At 41.0% G+C, this 24,242-nt stretch overlaps 2 protein-coding genes across 6 annotated transcripts in view; one reads left to right on the forward strand and one right to left on the reverse strand.

The window, feature by feature from the left end:
- Positions 1-118: 118 nt before the first annotated feature.
- prxl2c (peroxiredoxin like 2C) lies at positions 119-2,372 on the reverse strand. Of its 2 annotated transcripts, none has more exons than XM_031305487.2 (6): positions 2,099-2,372; positions 1,728-1,796; positions 1,521-1,574; positions 1,341-1,446; positions 1,118-1,252; positions 119-993 (listed from the first exon to the last, which is right to left on the reverse strand). In XM_031305487.2, the coding sequence occupies exons 1-6, from the start codon at positions 2,279-2,281 to the stop codon at positions 863-865; spliced, it is 678 nt and encodes a 225-aa protein (XP_031161347.2). In that variant the 5' UTR covers positions 2,282-2,372; the 3' UTR covers positions 119-862. The 2 variants fall into 2 exon arrangements, with proteins under 2 accessions (XP_031161347.2, XP_035847680.1); XM_035991787.1 differs by having other exon boundaries at positions 1,894-2,337.
- A 367-nt stretch (positions 2,373-2,739) lies between these two features.
- The window catches only part of fbxl17 (F-box and leucine-rich repeat protein 17), a 240,534-nt gene continuing 219,031 nt past the window's right edge, over positions 2,740-24,242 (forward strand). For all 4 annotated transcript variants that reach the window (XM_031305466.2, XM_031305467.2, XM_031305468.2 and 1 more), the window contains exons 1-6: positions 2,740-2,998; positions 4,010-4,518; positions 7,432-7,812; positions 7,974-8,096; positions 8,245-8,502; positions 8,687-8,818. In XM_031305466.2, the coding sequence (XP_031161326.1) occupies positions 4,030-4,518; positions 7,432-7,812; positions 7,974-8,096; positions 8,245-8,502; positions 8,687-8,818 (1,383 nt within the window). In that variant the 5' untranslated portion in view covers positions 2,740-2,998; positions 4,010-4,029. The remainder of the gene's footprint in view (positions 2,999-4,009; positions 4,519-7,431; positions 7,813-7,973; positions 8,097-8,244; positions 8,503-8,686; positions 8,819-24,242) is intronic.

Consider the following 24,242-nt stretch of genomic DNA (forward strand, 5'->3'; position numbering starts at 1 on the left):
ATCTGCTGCAGCTGTATTGATAACGTTGGGAATGTAGTCCCATAGGGGTTGAATCCCATTTAGTTACATGACCATGCATTAAAGAGTGTATGTAGCATGACACAAGACAAATGCAGCCTAGAAATAGCAATACAACTTTACTTGCAATAAATACTGTGGCTATGAGGGAAATATAAAAAGAAGACTCTATTATAGGGCCAATTACTAAGGGCACCAGTTGTTATTAAGTGTTAATAAATATTAACCATGCAATCATACTGTACAAGTATAAGAACATAAATGCACAACATAAGACGTAACTGATAGAACATGTATAAAATGAAACTAATGCATTCATATCCCTCTTACACTCAACGACACACATTCACACCACAGGGTGTATTTTGACAAAAACAATCTTATCTCAAGGACAACTTACAACTTTTTTTTTTTTTTTTAACCACATGTTCTTTATTGGCAGAACAGAATTGCTTAGTTTGCTTTGTTCAGAGCTTTTACCTTCATCAGCCCATGAAATGTGATTGGAAGCTCTGGAAAAAGCTAGTAAGAAGACCTTGAGTTAAGCGTCCCAAAACCAACAGCGGTGGAGAAGAATTGTTAATTGTTACGTGTGCTTCACAAGGAGACAAAGGGTTTAGGAAGAAGACACTGAGTTAAGATTTTTGTCAAACTATACGGTTTCCAACGTCAAGAATGAATTTTCACACTCAACATAGACTGTACATTTCAGACCTATCCAAGATGTTGGCAAGGCAGTTTCCCAGTACAGACATGATAAACAGTAGAGTCCACATATATTTGTTACAGAGAATGATGTTGCCCAAACAGTGATGTGGGGAGAGGGAGGAAGGTGGCCAGCTGGTTACACATGGACGATCTTTGGCTTATCGCTGAAGTCCAGAGTCTGTTGAACTCCGGCGAGCTGCAGGAGCCAGTTAATGGGCATGTGGTCCAGACGGTTCATGTCAAAATGGGAAAAATGAACATGAGAGCCTGCGGAGAGAAGAAAGAGTGAGGGAGGAAAAAAGAGAGAGATCTAAAACAGTGGAGGCAGAGAGAGAAAATAAGATTGAGCAGAGTTACAAGGAAATCGAGAGAGAGCGACAGGAAAGATTACCTGGTCCTGCAATGATGGCTCCACCTTGCTGATGTAGGTCACCCTGGAAGTCAAATGCAGGGCTAGTCATGGCCCTCCATATACTCTTCATTTGTCCCATAAAGATACCAGACTTCACATGGGGACTAGGGTGGGCTATGTAGACATAAGCAAACACAAAGATTCAATTATTTACCATCTCAAAATATTCTGGGTTTATGGCCTTCTACTGTTATTGCATTACCTGAGTCCGTAAATTTCTCCTCTCTCTTCATCCCAAGCTTTTGATAAATGCACCTCTCTGGGTCCACATATATTTCATGAGGATACCCCGTCAATGAGCAGAAAGGCTAGATGAGATTGAAAACTAAATCAGCATGTGTGGCAGACTGAAATTATGCATGAGAATCAATAAATGAATTACCTCTATATGATGGTGAGCAGACTGGCCTATCACAACTAGTCTAATGTCAGCATCCTGCAACAACACACATCCAAATGTGGGTTTTCAGAATCAATAATTTAGATGTTACAAAGGTATCACTACTATTAACTCTGATTCGCATGTAAAATTTGCAACTATGCTACCTAATTGCCTCCAGTGCATTCATAGTCGTGGATCAGGACTTACCTCCAGTGCTTCTTTAGGTATTTTGCTCAAATCCTCCACATATTCTTTACAGCTGTAGCACAAGAAATTCTGCAGGGACATACAGTATATATAATACGTCAACAGGCTATTGAAAACATTACTTTTTAAAACTCTCATCTTGCACCTATTCTCTGTCTTCACCTATTGACATGATCTCTCCATTCCTCCATTGCCATCATAGCATGGGAAGCTGTTGGGGCATCTTTCCAGCAAAGCTGATGCTTACCTGTTGCCTAAAGTGATGCATTTATGAAGCTCAACCTATAAACTTTAGCCTCTAATGATTTTACTCCAGGCAGTGTAGCCCATGAGTCGTCAGCAAGGTTAAGCCAAACAAAGTTTTTCCCTACCCGCACGAAAATTATGACCGATTTCCTGTCTTGATATAATTTCTTGAACGGATCAGAGACTCCATGTCGGTCGTAAATTAAACAATCTTCGACGTCTTCAAGACGAAAATCGACAGAAGGGGTCCTAATTGCCCGATGTTCTGAATTTACTTGTTGAGTTATTGGTAAAACTGGTTCAGCCATTTTTTTCTGAGGCTTCCCGAATTCGCATTGCTATTTTGGGAGTTGCCGTTCAGGCTTGAAGAGCTGGTGGCCACAAATTCACGCCCCTAAACTCTCTCTGTGTGTGTGTGTGTGTGTGTGTGTGTGTGTGTGTGTGTGTGTGTGTGTGTGTGTGTGCGTGTGCGTGTGCGTGTGTGTGTGAGAGAGAGAGAGAGAGAGAGAGAGAGAGAGAGAGAGAGAGAGAGAGAGAGAGAACACAGCAAAGTGGCTGTAGATATATTCATAGTTAATAGTAATAGGCCACTTGGTTTGCAGATTATTTCCTGAGATGTGTGCATGCCATGGCATTTTGAGAAAGTAGTAAAAAAAACAAAAAAACAATTATGAATGAATGATCACAAACTAGGGCTAGGGATACTTGAGCCTAAACTTTCTTTCGGCTTCAATCCCATCTCCCACAAGGTCCCACAGCAGGCAGGTTCATCCAGCCAGCATGACGAATTACGAATCGCCCTCCTCGGCTTCCTTCCCGCTGCTCTCTTGGTGCGGAAGTGCTGTCCTCCAGAGCAGCAGCAGAGACAGAGCTGCCACAGTTTGGATAAACACTACGCTGGTTCAGTAGCAGGTTTTCTCGCCTCCGCGCCTCTCCGTCCGGGACTTGTCAGCACACATCTTGACCCTGCAGCATAGCAGTATTATGCGAGTACCGTCCGGAGTGTGGGAGCACCGTGTGAAGTGGTGAGACATGTTTCATGTTGGGGCTACAGCTAAGTTAGCATCTAGTGATGGAGCAAGCTAGCCTGCAGAAACCTGCACTGGGTTAGCACTAGAACCGTGTATTTTTCTCCAAAAGAGGGTGTGAATATGTTGGAGATGTTGGAGCTAATATTAGACATACACCTGTCGTGACTTCGGACACAACACAACCGTCACCTTAATACTGTGTGTGTGTGTGTGTGTGTGTGTGTGTGTGTGTGTGTGTGTGTGTGTGTGTGTGTTTTAAACAAATGACCACCTGTTCCATGTTTACATATTTTCATTCGGCTCCAACCGGACGATACATCGTTGCTGTTTTCTTGCTATACTATTGGGTGACATAGCTGCTATATTAACGTAACTCTAACGTAGACAACAAAATCAGGGTTTTAACGTGTGACAATGGGGAGTGTAAAGACAGTGTTGGCTACCATCAGTCTATTTTCATGTTCTCAGCTGTTTCAATAGATCTTGATTGTCCTTGACACTTAAAGGAGAGGCTTAATACACATGTTATTATGTACATTTCGAGTCATTGGTTGCTGTAATTGGTTCTCCTGTCCATATACTGGTTGTGAAGGGATCTCTTTCTAACAAATGTTTTTGACTGTTAAACTGTCATGTGACTGTTAAACTGTCATGTACTGGAAGTTAATCGATTGCCTTGTCAGATCTTGTTTTACAAATTCTTTTTTTTATAGATATTCACTGAGTTAAGTCATAATTTTGCCAATGTTATACAATTTTATGTCGGCAAAGGTCTTGTATGGTTGCTTGTGTTAAGACAACAGTAAACACTGCCGTGTTTGAGATGTTTGTCTTGTTTTGATAAATTAACAAGAAAAAGGTACTGAAATGAAATGTAGTTTTTGTATTGGTACCCAAACTAAGGTATTGTATTGACACCAACAATCATACCCTGTACTGCACTACTGTGATCATCAAGGTCATTATAATATTCCCGAATAATGAGTTGACTCCTTTTTGTTCTAGAGTTTCCTTGAATCATCTATATGGGCCATCTTCTCTCGAAAAATGGTTACCGCGTGAAGAAGAGGACACACAAGTTGCATCATAGGAAGAAGAAGAAGAGGAACTGTTTCCTGCAGCTGCCTTGCATGCTCTGCTTCATTGTCCACAGCAACAGCAGCGGTCTTGACGACGACAGCGACCATTTGGAGGCCGGTGTCAACGGCGGTGTGTGCCGTCACAACAGCATCACAGGAATCAGTATCCCTGGTGTGGGTGGAGTTGGCATCGGAGCAGCAGCTGCCTCGAAGCTCGCCGAGCGATACGCAACACTCACATCTCCCGAGGAATGCTCTAAGTTCCTGTTGTCACCACGGGAGCTGGTTATTTGGGAGGGCCAAGGGAGGAGCCTTTTATCAGCTGTTCCTGCCAAACTGATTCCACCGCCAGCGCTGTTCCGAACCGCTGGGGTATCTGTGACCGTGCCCATACCTGTACCTGTGCCTGGCTGCACCAACGACTACACTGAGATGGTAGGGAGCTGCAGCAACAGTACCAAACGATGTAGCTGGTGAAGATACAGCATTGACCAAAATCTGTACTGATGGCCTAAACAACCATGATTTACCAGTGCTGCTGCTATTGGTTGATAGGGGTGTCTGTACTAATAAGTAGGGATGTCCTGATCAGGTTTTTTTGCCCTTGAGTCCGAGTCCGAGTCATTTGATTTTGAGTATCTACCGATACCGAGTCCCAATCCGATGCTTCTATAATATATAAAAAAAGAATAAAGAAGAGCGAAAAAACAGATCCAGGATGTTCCTTATTTTTTATTTAATTCACCTTATTTTAACATTCAACAACTCTGTTAACAAACAGAGCACTTCTGTTACATATCTCACAGTTTGCTATGGCAATGTTGTTGTCATCAACTTTATAATACCTCCAGACCGCAGACATACTCGCGCTTTCCGCTTCAAGCTGCTTCCGTGTTCTACTTTGCCGGCATTTAACCAATAGCGTCTCTGCAACAAAGTGATGTCATGCCGCACGCGTTGCTGTTTCTGTGTGGAGTCAAAAGGGTCTAACTCTGTGCCACCGCATAACTATAGATGTGTTAAAAAATAATGAGAAAATATATCCATATATATCCGAGTCCTGATCGGGAGGTAACGTCCGATTCCGATCGAGTCTGAAACCACGTGATCGGGCCCGATTTCCGATCACGTGATCGGATCTGGACATCCCTACTAATAAGTCATAGGATTTAGACTGATTACTTATTTTAACAAAGAAAAGTGTCCCTCCCCAGATGAATGCAGTCATGCGTAAGGATTTCCTAAAATCTTATTTAAGACCAAAGAATATTTGCGAAAAATGATGCTCGACACCACTGACAAACATTTCCGGCAGTGACCAATGACCATTAAATCGACTAAAATATGTTTGTCGACCAATACCATAACTGAATGAGAGCAGCCCCACTGTTTATAATAGTATATATAAAAAAAAAGAAGACGGATTTCAATCAGCTCAAAGCTTGAACAAAAGTCCAGCTGTTTTAAAGCGAAACATTACACAGTAGGTTTTTTGTGTTCTCAAGATATAAGATATGTAATAATAATTGCAGCAGTCACAAGTCAAACTTCACACTCGAAGCCACAGCTTTTTTTACTCCTTGTTTTATTTTGTTCTCATTGAGTATCCAAGGTAAAGGGTGCTGTTTTGATTCAATGTTTAATAATTCTTTTTTTTTTTTTTTTTTTTTTTTTTTTAACCTTTATTTTACCAGGGGAAAAAAAAAATCACATTGAGATTAAAATCTCTTTTACAAGTGAGCCCTGGCCAAGAAGGCAGCACATAAAAATACACTTTAACATCTATCTATAAATTGTAGGAACGTCTGTCTGTCTGTCTGTGTGTTATGCGAATATCTCTCGAACCGTTAGTCCGATGGATTTCAAACTTGACAGGTGGTCTGCTACGGGCACGAGTAAGTGCAGTGCCAAGTTTGACGTTGTTTGGATTAGAACTGGAAAAGATATCGTTAAATATATATCGCTAAAAGAAGCACACATTGGCTTTTGCCGCTCTAGCCGCAGGCCACTCCCCCTCTCACCCTGAGGACCAGAGACAGAGAGCAGCGGAGCTTTGGTAGCTATAATGTGACATACACCTCAGACCCACAAAAATGTGCAAAGTTGCACTACTTTGGACTGTCTTTGACTTTGAATAAACAAAGGACAATTCCCGAAATTTAAGGACGTTTCAGAATCCCGCACACACATGCAAAGCACAACCAGACAAGTGCAGACAGAGCGTGATGCTACTTATAGGCAGGCTATCTATCTTATAAAGCGAGACGTATCTGTATATACAGTATGTGTGTCCGTGTTTAGGGGGAAGGTAACCTGCACATCAGCAGACGCCGCGGCGGGGGGGACTCTTTTCCTGCTGTTAAATTGCTGTGAGCTGGCAGAACATAACGTAATCTCGGAGATTATTCCTTCAGTGTTGAACCGGGCAGATACATCAGTTTTCATCAGACTCGCCCTGGGTCGGGTTAATTAAGACGCCAAAATACCCCCGTGAATCAAATCCCCTACTTCACCGTTAACCGTCAAGCCACTAAACCTGTATGGAAATGAACACGTCTGCTGAAATGTTAAATTCCTTAACGATCCGAGACAACACCATCTCTCTGTCTCTCTCTGTCTCTCTCTGTCTCTCTCTCTCTCTCTCTTTCTCTTTCTCGTGCTGATTAGCTCTCCTAACGGGCCGGTAGGTAGCACACTGCCATGAGTCCATGATGCTAATATCTGATTACTCCATATTTTCATTGTGATATTTTGTGATTACATTCTGAATCTGCAGCGTTTTCTGTCAGGTAATTATAGTAGTAATGTCTTCCTCTGATGCTACTGTAGAAGTAGTAGCCTACACTATTAAGTGGTGTGGGGTCCTTCTGTAAGTAATTTGGGGATACAATTTGGTTTTGATGAATTCTACAAGCAGCAATACCACAGGCCAAGCAATCGCCCGTTCCAAATGGGCACATTTTCAACGGGCTCTGCACTAGTACAACAAATAACAGACAGACAGGGATGGACAGCAATAATAAATAAGAAATAAAAACAGAAAATGCCATTTTAAAACAAGCGCAAACATGTTGATATATTTGATGTAGGCAGGACTTCAATTCAGTATGTGAAATAAAAACCTGCGATTTTAGCTGATTTTGTAACTCATTCCATGAAGTTGGAGCACTGTAACAAAAAGCAGTTTTTCCAAACTCTGTTTTAGTTTGTGGAACATAATGTGGGCGGTGTAATGTTCTTCAACACTGCAATTGCATTTAAAGGCTTTGCACTCAAATCTGCCTTGACTTGCCTGAAGATAATCTGGTTCCACCTTGCTGATCTGTGTGTGTGTCTCTCTGGGTGCAGGTGTGTAAGAGGAAGTGCTCAGAGGTGCAGAGGTGCACCCCCTGTAAGCAGCCGCGCTGCGCCTTCGCTGCCCCTGACGGAGTGCTGGAGAACGGGGGAGTGGGAGGAGGAGGGGGAGAGGCTGCCTCAAACTCTGAAACTGGCCACTGCCACCTTCCCCTCTGTCCACTTCCCTCCTCCTCCGCTTCTTCTTCCTCTGCCTCCTCCTCTTCCTCCTCACCTGCTGACGGCTGCTGTGGGTTGGGTCTTCATGCTGATTTGCCCCACAGTTCAGACTCATCCCCCTGCTGCCTGCATCATTTTGACGACTGTCAGGCGCGAAGTTCTGACGCTGCTGATCACTCAAGTATCAACCACCTGCCTTCCTCCATTCTTCTTAAGGTCAGAGTTCATCAAAGAGTTAAATTGGCATTGTACAATAAATACTTTGACAGCTGAGCCACAGCATCCGAATGGTTGTTGAATGGCTTTTACTAGACTGGAAACATGAATGCTGAATGGATTATTCTTTGTGTGTGACATCTTCTTTTGCCTCTTTGCAGGTGCTCTCCCACTTGACAGTGAAGGAGCGCTGTCTGTGTGCCTCTCTGGTGTGTAAGTACTGGAGGGACCTCTGCTTGGACTTCCAATTCTGGAAGCAAATCGACCTCAGTGGCCTACAACAAGTAAGCACATAGGGTAGTGGATTTTTTTTGTCTGAGACTCCATTGTCTTCAGAAATGATTCTTTAATATCAGTAGAGCAGTATACTGTCTGTCTTTTCAGTTTTTCACATTGTACATTTTCTTTCATCTCTCCTTGTGTGTTCCCCAGGTAAATGATGATCTCCTGGTGAAAATAGCCTCTCGGAGGCAGAATGTGACGGAGATTAACATCTCGGATTGCAGAGGGGTCCACGACCATGGTGTGTCCTCCCTGGCCTCACACTGTCCAGGCCTGCAGAAGTATACGGCATACCGCTGCAAGCAGCTGGGTGACATGTCCCTCTCGGCCTTGGCTTTACACTGCCCTCTGCTGGTGAAGGTGCATGTTGGCAACCAGGACAAACTGACGGATGAAGCACTAAAAAAGGTATCCATTCAAAGCTCCCTGAGCTTAGATGTTAGATGTTTGCTTGTCTGTGATACACCCACCTCATTTGTTGTTTTTACTTACACATGAAAAGTGAAGTGATACTCTAATAAAATGTATTCAGGTGAAGATTTCCAGTATGTAATCTTACATATACTAAATAATGTGTCATTTTTGCCTTCAGATGGGAGAGCACTGCAGCGAGATGAAGGACATCCACTTGGGTCAGTGCTACAGTATCACAGATGAAGGCATGGTGGCCTTGGCTAGAGGATGCCCTAAACTGCAGAGACTCTACTTGCAAGAGAACAAACTGGTCAGTCATCTGGTCTCAGATCTGTGCTTTTTCTCCTTGTTTGCTTTACGGTTTCTGCACGTACAGGAGCCAAAGTGTCTGTGTCTCTGTTTGGCAATGTGAAGTGTGAATTTATCTTACATAGGCTCTCCATTGGTACTCATCTCAGCATTGTAACCACTACTGATATTCTGGGGTTATAAGAATATTGTCAGAGCAGTGGCTCTGTCTCTTGCATGTCTTACTGTTGGTTATTGTTATGTTGGAGAATTTATGCACAGAGTACAGCCAGAAACTGTACCTGATGCGCGTTCTCTCAATAAGTGCACTGTTACTGTCCATTTCGGTTTCGCTTCTCAGTCTTATGATGATCAGATCAGACCTTGGAGATTTTTTTTTTTTTAAGATTATTTTTTGGGGCATTTTTAGGCCTTTATTTTCACAGGACAGATGAAGACACGAAAGGGGATAGAGAGGGGGAATGACATGTAGCAAAGGGCCGCAGGTCGGAGTTGAACCTGCGGCCGCTGCGTCGAGGAGTAAACCTCTATATATGTGTGCCTGCTCTACCAACTGAGCTAACCCGGCCACAGCTTATACATTTTAATGAGGGGATGCTATTTTTTTTAAACTACTGCAACTCATTAATGCTTGAATATATGTGGTTCATATCAACACCACCCACATGTTTATGTGAATGCAAATATGTGGGCGCATACATATGTTGGCTGACTAATGCCTTAATCAGTTTAATGACTGATCTCATTATCACAGCTGGTTTTGTTTTATATTTCATGACTTCAGTCAGCTGAACTGCTTTTTTCACTCCCTTTTCACTTTAAACCACCACTAGATGTCACTGTTTTCCAATTTCTGAAAACAGCTGCTTTCTTTTTGTCGACCACAGCTGGTTTATACTAAATGCTGAATTGTGTACATCTCCTCAAAATTACAATCACGTATTGTCTTTTACTTTATTTGTCATTTAGTATTTAATTATAATACAGAAAGAGAATAGAAATAGTCTTTTGGCTGTTTCTGCCCCCTTTTATTTAGATCTTCCTTAGCTAATGCTCTTGCACTTTTTCCTGCTAATATTTCTTTGCAGTCCATGAGTAATTATGACCTTGATGAATTAGTCTGCTTTAAGTTGTTAACAATAGCTCAGTTTGTTAAAATCCCATTCATCATCCTAATAGTATATGAAATTAGCGATTACCACTAGGTGAGAGATTAATATTGCTGCTGATAACATTTCAGCGCAGCAGTATCAATTTCAGACAGTCATTTTTCAGGCGTGAGATCGTTGCAGTTATTTTAGCTTCTTGTCATTAGGGTGAAATGAAATGGGCTGAGCCTATATGGCAATTGTTATGTCTAGGCTCTCAGGTTGCAGTTTGGCAGGAATTAAGACGACCCAGAAACACTTACCTTTCATTTTTCCACAGAGGCCATTTATTCTCTGTGACTGCTTAAAGAGACTACCTAAGGTTCCCTCCTCCTAGTTCTCAGGAAAAATAAACTGATTTTGTTGCTTTGAGGGAAAATGGTTGTAATTACAGTCTCAAAATGAATTTGGCTGAATATGTTGGCAATGTGAGATCCAAAAATATGCATGACCGCTAAAAGATGCTTGTTCATATCTTGTTTTTGTGCTCATTTATACTGTTGGCTTTATTGTAATAATTATGAAAATGGTATCACATATGAAGACATTAAAAGGTTATTTCACTTTGGGTCAGCTGTTTTTAGACCAACTCAAAGGGTTTAAAACACGGTGGAAACAGGCTTATTCTGATCGGTTTATGCAAGAAATGAATGAACCCTTCTGGGACCATTGTGGGGGCTGAACCTTTGTTCTCTACACGCATTGATCCAGGATTGAGGTGAGCTTTTCAGTTTTGCACAGTCATGGGACACAATAGTGAAAGCTCCTCTCCTCTCCTCTCCTCTCCTCTCCTCTCCTCTCCTCTCCTCTCCTCTCCTCCTCTCCTCTCCTCTCCTCTCCCTCTGCTGGCTTTTGTGGTACAAGGAATGCTGTCTCTGTCTCTCTTAATCAATCACAGATGAGGATGAATCTTTCACTCACTGTGATCTGCCCTCTTTTTCTCCTCCTCCAAAATTGAATAATTGAATTGCTGTAGGATGTTTCTGTGTGGTCTTTCACTCGCCCTTCTTTGCCACATGTACACCCACATACATTTTTTCGTTCTTTCCTTCCCCCCTTCTTGTCGTGGTTGTGGTTTCAGTTCCATGCTGGCGGGTCTTCTCTCTGTGTTAAGACCATATCCCGCTCTGTAGCTGGTTAAATTGCTTTTTTGTGGGATGGGGGCAGCATCTCCGAATAAGCTTGCGTAGCCTTAAGGAGTACTAGCACTAACATTATTAGTACTAACTCTGATAATGTTGCTCTGTTTTTTTTTGCAGTTTGTTTACACTATTAAGGAAGGTTTTGGAGACTTTGAGTGGAGTGGAGATATGTTTGGTGCTCTGCTATGACGTAAGATGTAAGATGTAAGATTTTTTCACTGTTCCTTTAGTTGCAAAAGACATACTGAAGGGCACGCCAGTTATATTTCTAAATAAATGACAGTTGAAAGTTGCTAATGCGATGCTGAGGATGTCTCCAGCAGTGACTAGTGTCTCCAAATGTTGTTTACAGTTGACAAATTGACTCTTGCTCTTTCATTGCTTGTTAGCCTGGGGCCAAATCAGCCCTGGGCTACAGATAACCCTGGGCTAAGAGTGTATTTTGTGAAAAGCAGGTGACTTTGGTGTCTCAGTGCCCCACTCATTTTGACTCCTTCTACCATGCATTTTTTATTGGCATTCATCCAGTATTTATGCCAGAGTTGGTTATATTGCACCAGTTGCCTTTCAAGGCTTGTTTTCATCTTCTGAAGTGTTTTTTTTTTCTCTCTTCCCCATTCATATTCTGTTCTCTTCTACCACCTCGAAGGGCAAAGGCTCTGAGAATAGCAAATTCCCCTTTTCCTCATCTCAATTCAATTTGCCGTAGGGGGGAAGAGACAGCTCTGAGAGTCTAACTCTGAGTTCTGTCAGCTTCATAGACCAACTGGTGGACGAACTATACGCTGCGAAAACCTCTTGTCACCCATCTTTCCATGTCATTAACTTTGCTCCAATATTCCTTTAAATTAAACGTACGTTGCAATCTGCAGACATTTTTGCTGGGGAAGCACTTTTCTACTTTCTTTTCCTCTCTCTTAAAAAAAACAAAACAAAAAACTATCTGCTCTCCTGTCTAGTTAAAATCAAACAGTGTGCACTTAATTTTTCTGCAATTTGACGGGAAGATTCTTCCACTGGCTCATCTCAAAGACATTGTGTCTGCCTACACACACTCTCTCTCTCCCCCTCTCTCTCAAACACACACACACAGGCTCTGATTATTTACAGTTTTAATTAGTCTAAAATGTGGAAATGTAAGTGGAATTGGAGATGACCTAACATAGATTACCATGTGCCCTCAATTTAGGTGTAATTACCACTCTGCATGTACAATCAGAGCTTCTCTCCCCTGCTTTCACCACGTTTTCCAGCTCTCTCACTTTGGCATTGGGGATGTGTTCGTCTGTGGAACAACATGAAACACTGGAAAAGACGAACTGTCAGAGTGAATAGTGTTTTTTGGCCATCGGTCAGTGAAGGAGGCCTTATCTCCCGCTCTGATTGGCTGTCTGTCTGGCTGGTCAGTAGTTTGGTTTTTGCTGACTGCAAGGCTCCACTGGTCCAATCAAACATAATCGCAGATTAAAATATATATTGACATTAGCAGATTTAATTAGATGGATTAGAGGGAGAGCAAAGACAAAGGAAGTGATAATGATAGCTGTCAGTTATTATGGGATAGACCTTTTGACATAAACCAACACACACTAAAATACACAGAGGCCTAGTTTAAACACTGGAAGCGACACACACATGGGAACAGATAAATTGAATAGCTGCCAGCTGCACTGAAATCTCCTCTGGAAACTTTGTTCACGTGTTTGACTGTAATTAGAGATAAATAGAACCACTCTGACCAGCCACACACACACACACACACACACACACACACACACACACACACACACACACACACACACACACACACACACACAAAAACAGTGCATTGGCCATCTCCTCTTCAAGATCTCCCCAATCCCCTCCAGTCTTCATAGACAGGAGTTTAGACTTTTCAGGAATGATGTATTTTGTCAGTGTAACTGCTAATGGTACTGGATTATGTCCGTCAGAGTGTGGAAAAGCTCTGTTCGCATCCAGAATTTCCATGCTTCCTTGTCATCAAGAAGCCTCTTTAGTTTTCTCTCTTTGTCTTTATGTCTTTCGCTCGTTTTGTCTGTCTTTGTCTCTGTGGATATGGGAGGTAGCCGTATGTAGGTAAGGTCAAGATGGAAATAACTGCACTAAACTTTTTTTTTTTTATTTTTTTTTTATTGAAGACACATTGTTTTTTCTTTCATCCCTTCCTTTCCCCTCACCTCTTCTTATTATGCCTCACTGTCTATTTCTTAATATACTTTTGTTATAATATTCTTTATCATCACGTTTTTTTTCTAGTTGTGGTTGTTGCAGTGACTAAAGGAACATTTTGTGAAATGTTGGTACTAGGTTCACACCATGTTTAGAGCTGAGACAATCAATCAACAAAATAATTTATCCGCAACAGTTTTGGAAATGGATGAATTGCTTTACCCTGTGTAGTTTTTGACCACTAGTAGTGCTACAGAGTAATGTTTTTACAATTGGGATTACATCTTGTGTTTATCATGCACGCTGTTGAAATATTTCCATCATTGACTCTGCAAATGTTTCATGAGAAAAGAAAATGGTTTGTTAGACCTCAAGGATAAACACACTGTGTTTTTGTGAGTAACACTAAACTTAAACATAACCTTGTTCGTTTACAAGAAAACGCCGCAAGGCACCGTTAAGTAATTTGTTACGCACACACGTCAGAAACCACCGGGTTCCAGCTTCCCAGTGTCAGTATTTGCTGGTTTTCTCAGACTTTTATGACAATAAACTGAATGCCACTGTGGAGGTTTATCTTTGACACTGGACACTGGAAATGGCAGTTGACAAAACAAAGCTTTTGACCGTGTTACATGGTCTTCTTCAACTGAACACATTTCCGTCTGCTAAGATATATAAATGTGTGTGTATATATATTACCTTTTCACTGTATGTACTTTATCCTGGAAAGTACGTTTCTAGGATAAAGCCTGACATCACCTCCACTCACTGTGTGTTGCCATTCTCAAAATCCCTTCGCTAGGTGAAACGACAATAAACTTCGAGCTAGTAAGCCACATGCTGAAAATGGCAAGAAAATTCGGAGCACGCAATAACTGGTGATTGTAAATATTTGCAAAGAATATCTTTGCGGCATTTACTCTCTAACTGGGACGTTGTTGGACCGATTGGCGGGATTACTATGGACGAAGTACACACGGCGATACACTGGTAAGAGCAAATTACGTTTAACCATATATCCAGCTAATTTAAATAGCTCACGTTACTGTATTGTGTGAACAGTTTTCTGTTCTGTTTGTTTTTGCGTTTTCTTTTGCGGGGTGCAAATGTTCCACCAAAACAAGTTCCTTCCTGAGACTATTTTGCAGAGCCACCGTCACTGCGTCCAGAGCTTAGTGTTGCCCAAGACGATTGTGATTGGTTTAAAAAAAAAATGAAAACAACCCAGAGCGCTTTGTTCTCCTATGCCAGAATGTAACAGTGGTGTAGCCAGACCTTACTTCAGAGCGCTGTGGAGATAGGTCTGGGAATGCGAGACTACGCGAGCCCTAACTGTGTCTGACTCATTACGATAAGGACATGAGGTTAGTTTGTTAAGTAATAAACTATGTGAATTATACTCTTTAAAACTTTTATTGTCACCATTGGCACTGCTTACATTCTCAGTATGTAATCTAAGCTAACAGCACATTCTTCTCTCCGATATCCTCCTCTTCATTGCTCTTTTGAAGTGCCTCCATATCGATCTGTGTCCCCAAAAAGCTGCTGTTTGTGTGTGTGGGGCGGTTGCTGATCGGCCTTTGCCTGAAGAGTAATCAGATGCATTAATGAGCTCTGACTTAAACTCTAACAGCCGGCTGCACTCAGACACAGACATCGTCGATATGTTCCCTCTGCCGTCTGCCCAAGAACAAAACAAGTTTTAAAGGGAAGAACGTGAAAGCACTTTTAGAAATGTGAGCCTGTGAAGTTCAATATTTCCCCATGCAACAATGTTTTCTTTTCAACATTAGTTACCCTGGGAAAAGATTCAGTATCAATGCTAAGCATTTCTTTCCTGACTCTACAGTATCAATAACACAGGTTAAATTACATTTAAAAAAATTAAAAACTTGGATTCCCTGAGTGGCTCATAGAAATGTTAAAAGCATAAAACTTATTATTGTCAAACTTGTGGAAAGAAAACAAAGTCAAGTGAATGACAGACATTATGACTGAGAAGTGGGACAGCCAATAGAACAGTGACAGAATGCCAAAAATGACAATGGTTATTGCCAGACACAAATGTAGTTGTTTGGCAGGTTACAAATGGAGAGCAGCTAAAGTAGTGAGGGAAGCGTCTGCTGGTGATGCCTACATTTCCTTTGAGGTAGTAGTAGTAGTAGTAGTAGTAGTAGTAGTAGTAGTAGTAGTAGTAGTAGTAGTAGTAGTAGCAGTAGTAGTAGTAGTAGTAGTAGTAGTAGTAGTAGTAGTAGTAGTGTTTACCAGCAGAAGTTAGATTCAAAACTGTATGTCCTTATGCATAGAGAACGAGTTTCACTCACAATAAAATTATTAGTTTGCTATCCTCTTAGATCATCCATGGTAAAAAAAAAATATGTATAGTATAAAATAGAAACTTAGAGGATCAGGGAAGTAAGGGCTTTATAGCCTAGGTGGGGTTAGTAGTGGGAATACAGACATCAATTTTTCCTCATAAAGGCACATCCGATTTTCAATTGCCCCAAAGATATCCTTTATGACAACAGCAAACAAACAAACAAACAGAAGGGTTCTCCCCAGAAGGCATGAGACACAATACAAGAGAGATGGGGTGGTGATGGCGCAGTGGATATGACACCTGCCTTTGGTGTGGGAGACCCAGGTTCGATTCCCACTGATACATCAACCACCTAGTTGCTCCAGAGGTGTACCTGGAACCTCTGAAATATATAGCAATATATATATAGCAAATACCTTGTGGTATTGGGATTGGCCACTTCCAATAACCCTTAAGTCTTCTTTTCTTTTAATATTTACACTTTAATATTTTGTGTTGACACTAGCTCTAGATCACAAAACAAGTCACATCACTCATATCAGCACTCTTTTTCTCAAATACTAAATGTACACAGCACCTGCAATGTTCACTGCTTTGGACCCCCAGTTCAGGTGTTCTTGGTTGATGTGCTTGGTTTTCACCTGCAGAGGGTGTAGTAGGACTGGATAAAAGCAGTGATACAACAGTGGGCGAACAGGCAGCTGAATGCAGCCGAGTGTTTCTTTAATACTTAGACTGCAAGTAAAAGATCCCATTTTTAAAAACTTGATGATATAAATAAATATTTGAGTAACACAAATCTTTCCTTAACCAAGTATTTTTCTTCGTGGTTTATGTGCCTACAACAGTATGTAGAAAGGAAAATTCACAAGAAGTCTTTTTAAAGTCAGTTTGACTTGGATAAGAATGATGCTTTATAACCTGTTGATACTTAGGCTCTAAGATTTTCCTGCACAAATATAAACGTGTAAAGCGGGTGGTTGCCGTTTGCACTTTTCATGTCCTTTGACTGGCATGTAATTTATGTAAGAATTTGAATGCTATTGAAATGAAAATAAGCATATTCTCACCTGTAGTCAGAAACTCTGAATGGCCTTTGCAGTGGTAATACATAATCTTTTAGTACTGTAGATGTTGTAGCAGCACTCATCTCCTTGACATTATCAAGCATTCGCCCGCAGCTACCAGAGTACTAGGAAAAGCACCAAAGAATATTAATGTGAATGTGACTTCCATTTCTATTCCTTCTCTTTATATTGCTTACTCTGGCTGAGCACATGCAGGGACGGCAGCCTGAGACAGGGATTTAATCTGAGATAAAACCCACATTTTTTTTTTTTTTTTTTTTTGCTTTAAAAATGTTGTTTACTGGCTGGCTAGTGGGCAGGCTGTGCAAAATGTATCCAACCTTCTGGCTAATAACTCACTGTTGTTAGATTTTATTAGATGGCTTTGTTTTAAAGCAGCCATATTATGCTCATTTTCAGGTTCATAATTGTATTTTAAGGTTGTACCAGAATAGGTTTACATGGTTTAATTTTCAAAAAACACCATATTTTTGTTGTACTGCACTGCTCTCTCTCACTGCTGCAGATCCTCTTTTCACCTGGTCTCTGTTTTAGCTACAGAGTGAGACCTCTTTTCTTCTTCTTCTTCTGTACTATCTTTGATTGCACTGCACATGTGCAGTAGCTCAGATGTAGATCATGTCAGCTAGCTAGCTCCATAGACAGTAAAAGAAAGGCTGTTTCTACAACTTTGGTCAGTTACAAGGCAGGATTAGCTGGGAGACTTCTAAATGAGGGCGCACATGTAAGTAGTTCTTTTGTAGATTATGGTGAACTTGTGTGTGTGTTGTAGCAGTGCTTTGCTATTGAGAACGAGGTAGCATGCTAGCATTAGCATTAGCGTTAGCATGCTAACGAGCTAATGGTTGCGGTCAGCCTGCTCGTTTCGGCTTGTGATGTCACAAGCCGTGCCGATTTTGAACAGCTCACCCAGAGACTGAAGGCAGGACACATTCAGAAACTGTATCTCACTCTAAACAGCATGGATTGATTTTTTTCAAAGTTTGTACGTGTGTGGAAGCACCAGAGACACAACATAACACCCCAAATCCCAGAAAAAGTGATTTTTTCATAATATGGGCACTTTAAGTATGAAAAAGGAGCACCTATGTTGAGTGAAGTTAAATAGGGTGATATAAGTAGACTGATTAGTTGATTAATTCATTAGTCGATTTACAAAAGTTAATTGGCAACTATTTTTATAATCAATTTATTGTTGTAGGAATTCTTTCAAGCAAAAATGACAAACAATTGTTGGGAGAATCTGATGCTTGTATCTGACATATATGATAATAATCATACTATCTTTGGGTTTTGGGCTGTTTGCCAGATAAAACAAAAACATTGGATTTGTCACCTTGGTTTTTTTTGGAAAATATGATATGATAGATACAGACAGAATCATTAATTAATTGTTTAAGTGATTTTTCAAGCAAAACTGCCCAAACAACAATCGATGAAGTCCTTAAATGTGAGAAGAATGTGTTCCTTTTCTTGGTTTTACATTGTGGTAAATTGAATATTTTCGAGTTTTAGACTGTTGGTTGGGCAAAGCATGACGTTTAATGACACTGCCTTGTGCTGTAGGATATTGTGATGTGACACTTTGCACTGTTTTAAAAAAAACAAACATTTTCTAGATCAATTGATAAAATTAATAAATGAAATGAATGAAGAAATGAATCGATAATTGCCGTCCTAGAGCTTACTGTGTGTTTTCCTTAAATCAGTGTACATTTTTAAACCAGTGGTTCTTTCACTTAAAGTACAATTACAGCAACTCTGAATTTGATATTTTGGCAGTTGGTCCACCTCTGCTAGCCAGCAGTAAGTTGGAAGGGTTTTGGCAACACAACAGCCAGTAACTTTTTGACAATCAAGTTAGGTGAAAACTATTTGGCACCCATTTTAAGTCTCCTGAGGGCCAGTGCCGGGCTCTGACCTGGCCAGTGTTTAAAGAGCATTGCTTTAGAGGCCCTCTGTTTATCCAGCTCCAGACAGCAGTAGCTTCTGACACCCAGCCAGGGATGTCACGATGATTCATGGCCCTTTCCGACACCTCGCTCACGCCTTTACTCTTCTTAATCTCTTTGCGCTTTTTCCCTCTCTCTGATGATGAGTTTTCCTTTTGTTTGAGAAGGGCAGAAATGATGTCATCATTTAAAGCAGGAGCCCGAAGCCAGGATGGAGCCCTCGCCTTTTAGCTCAGTGGACTAGTTTATATGTATCGTGATGAAAAGCCCCCCTTGGGGATTCACTTCTGTGCTGTGGAGAAAAGACTGACGTGTAAAACAGAAGGCGACTAAAAGAGAAAGTCTACCTGCCTTTTTCTGCCTTATTTTAAACTTTGTATCCTCTTTTTACGCTCATGGTCCCGCTACTCATCCCATCACACTCCTCCTCTCTCAAACAAGGCATATCTTTCTCCCCATCTGTCACCCTCTCCTCCCGTTGTCTGTCTCTTTATGATGGAGAGGCCAAAGCAGCTCTAATCACTGACTTCATTAGTGATGATTGATAGGAGGCAGACAGGTGTGTGTCTGTATGAACGTCTATAGATGTTGTGTCTCCATTCGTGTGCATGACCAATCCCCCCCCCCCCCCCCCGTCTACTATCTCACCCTCCACCAGGCGTCACCCTTCTGTCTGACCCTGTGATGCATTCAGGGCCGGTGATAGCAGCAGCGGTTCAATACTTGGGGTAATGAATGTGTTTAATAAGCACAGTGGGTCGATGGGCTTAATGAAGGTGTGACAGAGGATGGGCCTGGAGAATGCTGCTGTAACGAGACTCTAACAAGCCTCTGGGGTTAACGAGGCCACGCTATAATCGGGATTCCCTCACCTGTACACTTTCTGTCCGTCTCTCTCTGTTTTTGCCCCCTGCTCCAGCTCTTGCGCTCTCTGCCTTCCCACTGCTCTTTTTCAGTACAGTGCATGTGTTTGTCACTTGTCTTTGTGATGTTGGTTTTTTTATTCCCGTCCATCTCCTGTTCTGTCTCTATTTGCCTGCTCAACAGTGCTTACCTCTGTCTTCTCATCTCCCACATACTGGTGCCTGTTATCCTCTGTCTCACTGCAGCTTGTCAATCTTTTCAAGGACGACTTAGCCTTGGAATGCTGGCTGAAATGCTCTGAGTAGTGTGAGCCATTTTCCTTCGAAGAAGTGGGTTTCTAAGAGGCCTGCCAGGCTATTCCTGGAGGCTTGGAGCCTTTATTATCTGTTCCAGAGACTGACACCTGCACATTACGCTGCTCCACTTTTGTTTTTGTTTTATTTATTTGACAATTAATTTTAAAAAGACACTAACATTGTGTCAACACCTATGTATGTGCATAATTAAAAGAATATAAGGATAGCACAGAAAGGTCACAGGACTTATTTCCATTGTGGTTCTTGTTAGTTAGTAGTTAGATGTCATCCGATATGAGATTTTTCAAAACCAATATCAATTTATAGAGGGTAAAAATAAACTGATTACCGATATGGCAGCTAATATAGTAAGTTTTTGAGCTGGAATGAAAATGAACCTTTTCTATCTGGATTTGGGGCTGATATGACTCTGCAAAGGTACTCATAAGGCCGTTTTCTTAAACAACGTTGATCGACAACGTTTCTGTGGGAATTGTATTGTGGGACAATGTTGTCCATCTTCTTTTCTTTTTGTTTTTAATTAGCACACAGCATGGTTAAGGTTTGATGACAGTATGTCCTTTCACACTTGATTTTGCTTGTTTTGATCATTTTCAGATGCTTTAATAGCCATAATTGTGGCCTATATCTTCAAACCTAGAAATAACTTGACTAGCTTTCTCAGAGAACTCACAAGAAAAGGGATGTGATTTGTTTGCGTTTCCTTCTCAGGGGAATTACTTGGACTGGGAGTGAATAAAGGATTCCTGTTCACCACAGCATGGTGTTGTTTTTCTCCACTCTATACTACTGAAGAATTTCAAAGGTGGTGGTGGGTTTCATAAGCTACAGGGTTCTACTTCTTAGTGAGATAGATTGGTTACATTCTGGTGGGTTTCCATTGTTAAATCAGTTGTGTTCTTTTGATTTTGTTTTCCGATTGATTAGTTAATGATTTACTTTAGAAGAAATTAAAAAAAATAGATGCCCATCATGTTTCTAAATTTTTCTTGCTTACTATGACCATTAGCTAAAATAAAAACAATATATTTAATTTATAATTTTATTAAATGGAGAAAAGGAAACAAATGGTAGACTTTTGTATTTATTTTTAAAGCAGCCATATTATGCTCATTTTCAGGTTCATAATTGTATTTTAAGGTTGTACCAGAATAGGTTTACATGGTTTAATTTTCAAAAAACACCATATTTGTGTTGTACTGCAGTGCTCTCTTTCACTGCTGCAGATCCTCTTTTCAGCTGGTCTCCGTTTTAGCTACAGAGTGAGACCTCTTTTCTTCTTCTTCTTCTGTACTATCTTTGATTGCACTGCACATGCCCAGTAGCTCAGATGTAGATCATGTCAGCTAGCTAGCTCCATAGACAGTAAAAGAAAGGCTGTTTCTACAACTTTGGTCAGTTACAAGGCAGGATTAGCTGGGAGACTTCTAAATGAGGGCGCACATGGAAGTAGTTCTTTTGTAGATTATGGTGAACTTGTGTGTGTTGTAGCAGTGCTTTGCTATTGAGAACGAGGTAGCATGCTAGCGTTAGCATGCTAGCGTTAGCCATAGCGTTAGCATGCTAACGCTACGAGCTAATGGTTGCGGTTAGCCTGCTCGTTTCGGCTTGTGACGTCACAAGCCGTGCCGATTTTGAACAGCTCACCCAGAGACTGAAGGCAGGACACATTCAGAAACTGTATCTCACTCTAAACAGCATGGGTGGATTTTTATCAAAGTTTGTATGTGTGTGGAAACACCAGAGACACCACATAACACCCCAAATCCCAGAAAAAGTGATTTTTTCATAATATGGGCACTTTAATAAATCAATGACTGAAACAGTCATTGATTTAATAAAAATAAATTGGATTTTGCTCAATTTTATGTTGGCAACTTCAAAGAGCATTTTTAAGCTGAAAGATATTTGTAAAGCTTTGCTTTACAAATGCGTAATGTATCATTAACAAAAACAAACAAGGCATTGTTTACCCAAAAAAACATAAGAATTGGTGGGATTTTTTTAATATTTCCATTGAACTCATGCTAATCCATTCGAAAGCCCTGCAATCTGCTGAATTTATCCAAAAATACCAATACAAACTTTGCTTGGTGGAAATATACAAATATTAATTGTTGCATGTCATTGTCATCTTTAGTTGGAACCTTGTCAGCGTGTGCAGGTGTCTACGCAGCATCACTAGCTCGGATGGAAGTTCACCAGTCAGCTAAACGGCTAAGCTGATTTTGAGTAGCCATCAGGCGAGCAGCATGCCCGCCACTTGTTGAGGCAGTACCTGATTTGTGCATAATAGCTGCAATATATTCCCTTTGTTTCTACATCTATGTGTCTGCCATTTGATAAAAGTGCCTGAACAACAAACAGTATGTTGTCTCTTCATTTCTTGTCATGTTTTGTTGCACCAACGGGAGATACTTTTTCCAAACTGAACTATTTTCTTCCACTTTCAGGACATTTCAATCAATCATATCTGTAATGTGAGAATTTCTGATGCACAAAGTTGAGAAGAGAACATACATTTGTTGTCAACATTGTTGAAAATTTGAACTGTATGACAGTCTATGTAAGCATATAAAGAGAATTAAAAAGTTAGACAGGTGGGACCGGCCCGTTCTGGGAATGACAAGAATTGGGGGTGGATTACGTGTATAGAGCGACGGCTTATACATTGTCCCATACTAGCGTCCTAAAATCTCGTATTCTGTCTGCTTTTATATTTTTATTTGTTTTTAACTGCTCTTTAATATTTTATGTAAAGCACTTTGAATTGCCCTGTTGCTGAAATGTACTATACAAATAAAGCTGCCTTGCCTTGCCTTAAATTCCAAATAAAAAAATCTGTGCTTCTTTGACTGATATAGTTGCGACCTTTAACTTTCAAACAAATTACAAATTTGTGTTGCTTGTCCAAATATTCTTCCACTTGTCCATAGTAATATAATTGATTTCAATAATGTTAAACTCTGCAGCAGTTTTCCTCCTCTCAGTTGCCATCAGTACACTACCCACTCTTGTCTTTGATAGGCAGCGATTACTCTCTGCTTCCTCTCCCTTCAGCACCAGTATTTCACCAGTGGAAAAGTGTGACTTCCTGAACCTCACATTTCTTCGCCTTGCGTTGCCAGAGTGCAACACCGTTATGAGATATAGCATAGAGACAAGCAATCGATTAATGGTGCACTTAGCTGGGCTAATTAACAGCTATGTAGAAGTGGAGAAAGTATCAGGCAACATCAAGGAGGTTGTTCCCCTATCACAGAGACCCAGGATAACCTTTGAAGCATAGATCACTTTACAGCATGGTTTACATCACAGGTTGCAGGTCCTAGCAGCTTCATAGTCACCTTGCACATCGCTCTGGGTGAACTTTGTCAATGGGATGGATAGCACAGGTCATTGAGGTGAACAGAAGTTCAATTGACATTGTTGCTACTGCAATGTAAACACATTTTGTCTGTGGCTGTTTAGGACAACTTTAAAAAGCTGGTTTTGGATTCCCTGATAAAGACTTTGTGCTTAAAATATCAGTGGAGCTTTTTTGCCAGCGCACAAGTTTTATGTTTGTCTTTTAAGTCTACTTGGTAACAAATTAAAGATCTACATTCCTTATATTTTTCTCTCCTCTCCCTTTTTCCTCTTGTCTTTCCAACTGCTTCTCTCCTTTGAGAGTAAGAATGACATGGACAGCAGATTTTATTGTCACCTGCCACTCCAAATCCCGCTTTCCCTCTCCTATCCTTGAATCAATCTTCCTTCCTTCCTTCCTTCCTTCCTTCCTTCCTTCCTTCCTTCCTTCCTTCCTTCCCCTCTCCCTCTCTCTTCTTCTCCCTTTGCTCCCCTCCTTAGTCCCTATCCGATCTACCTCCAGTGTGAATTTGGCTATGCTAAATTAGCTCTCAATTAGGGAATTTGGTGAAAATGAGCACGTTCTAGAGGGCACAGATAAAAGGGAAGGCAGAGCCGAAGGGCGGCCCGGATGGCTGTCTGACTGGCTGTACCCCCCTGCATCGTGTATTTAGAAACATGCAAAGTAAATTATGTGTGTTGTTGAGTGAAGACAGCTGATTTGCATTTAGATAAATCCCTGAGGATGTGGGGTTGTCATTGAGATGCAGAGGGCTGGATCCAGTGGCCACCTACCTAGGCATGCACTACGTGTGTGTGTGTGTGTGTGTGTGTGTGTGTGTGTGTGTGTGTGCTCTTAGTATGCTGCACTACCTGGAGCATTTGCCCCACTTTTCTAGACAGCGGTGAAGGGATGGAAATATGAGGCATTACTGGAAGCAATAGGTATGTTCACATGTGTATGTCTGCACAAAAAGAATTTGACCTTTCTATATCTGCACCGGACTAAAAGTATAACTAATAAGAACTGTCACAGCAGGCAGCCACGGCATC

This window comes from Sander lucioperca, chromosome 2 (assembly GCF_008315115.2).
Source record: "Sander lucioperca isolate FBNREF2018 chromosome 2, SLUC_FBN_1.2, whole genome shotgun sequence".
Classification (NCBI taxonomy): domain Eukaryota; kingdom Metazoa; phylum Chordata; class Actinopteri; order Perciformes; family Percidae; genus Sander; species Sander lucioperca.

Coding starts and splice junctions, on each gene's coding strand:
- prxl2c (XM_031305487.2), bottom strand. CDS start 2,281: ATGGCTGAACCAGTTTTACCAATAACTCAACAAGTAAATTCAGAACAT. Junction 1,575..1,727: donor TACCTAAAGAAGCACTGGAG/GTAAGTCCTGAT, acceptor GTGTTGTTGCAG/GATGCTGACATTAGACTAGT. Junction 994..1,117: donor AGCCATCATTGCAGGACCAG/GTAATCTTTCCT, acceptor TTCTCTCCGCAG/GCTCTCATGTTCATTTTTCC.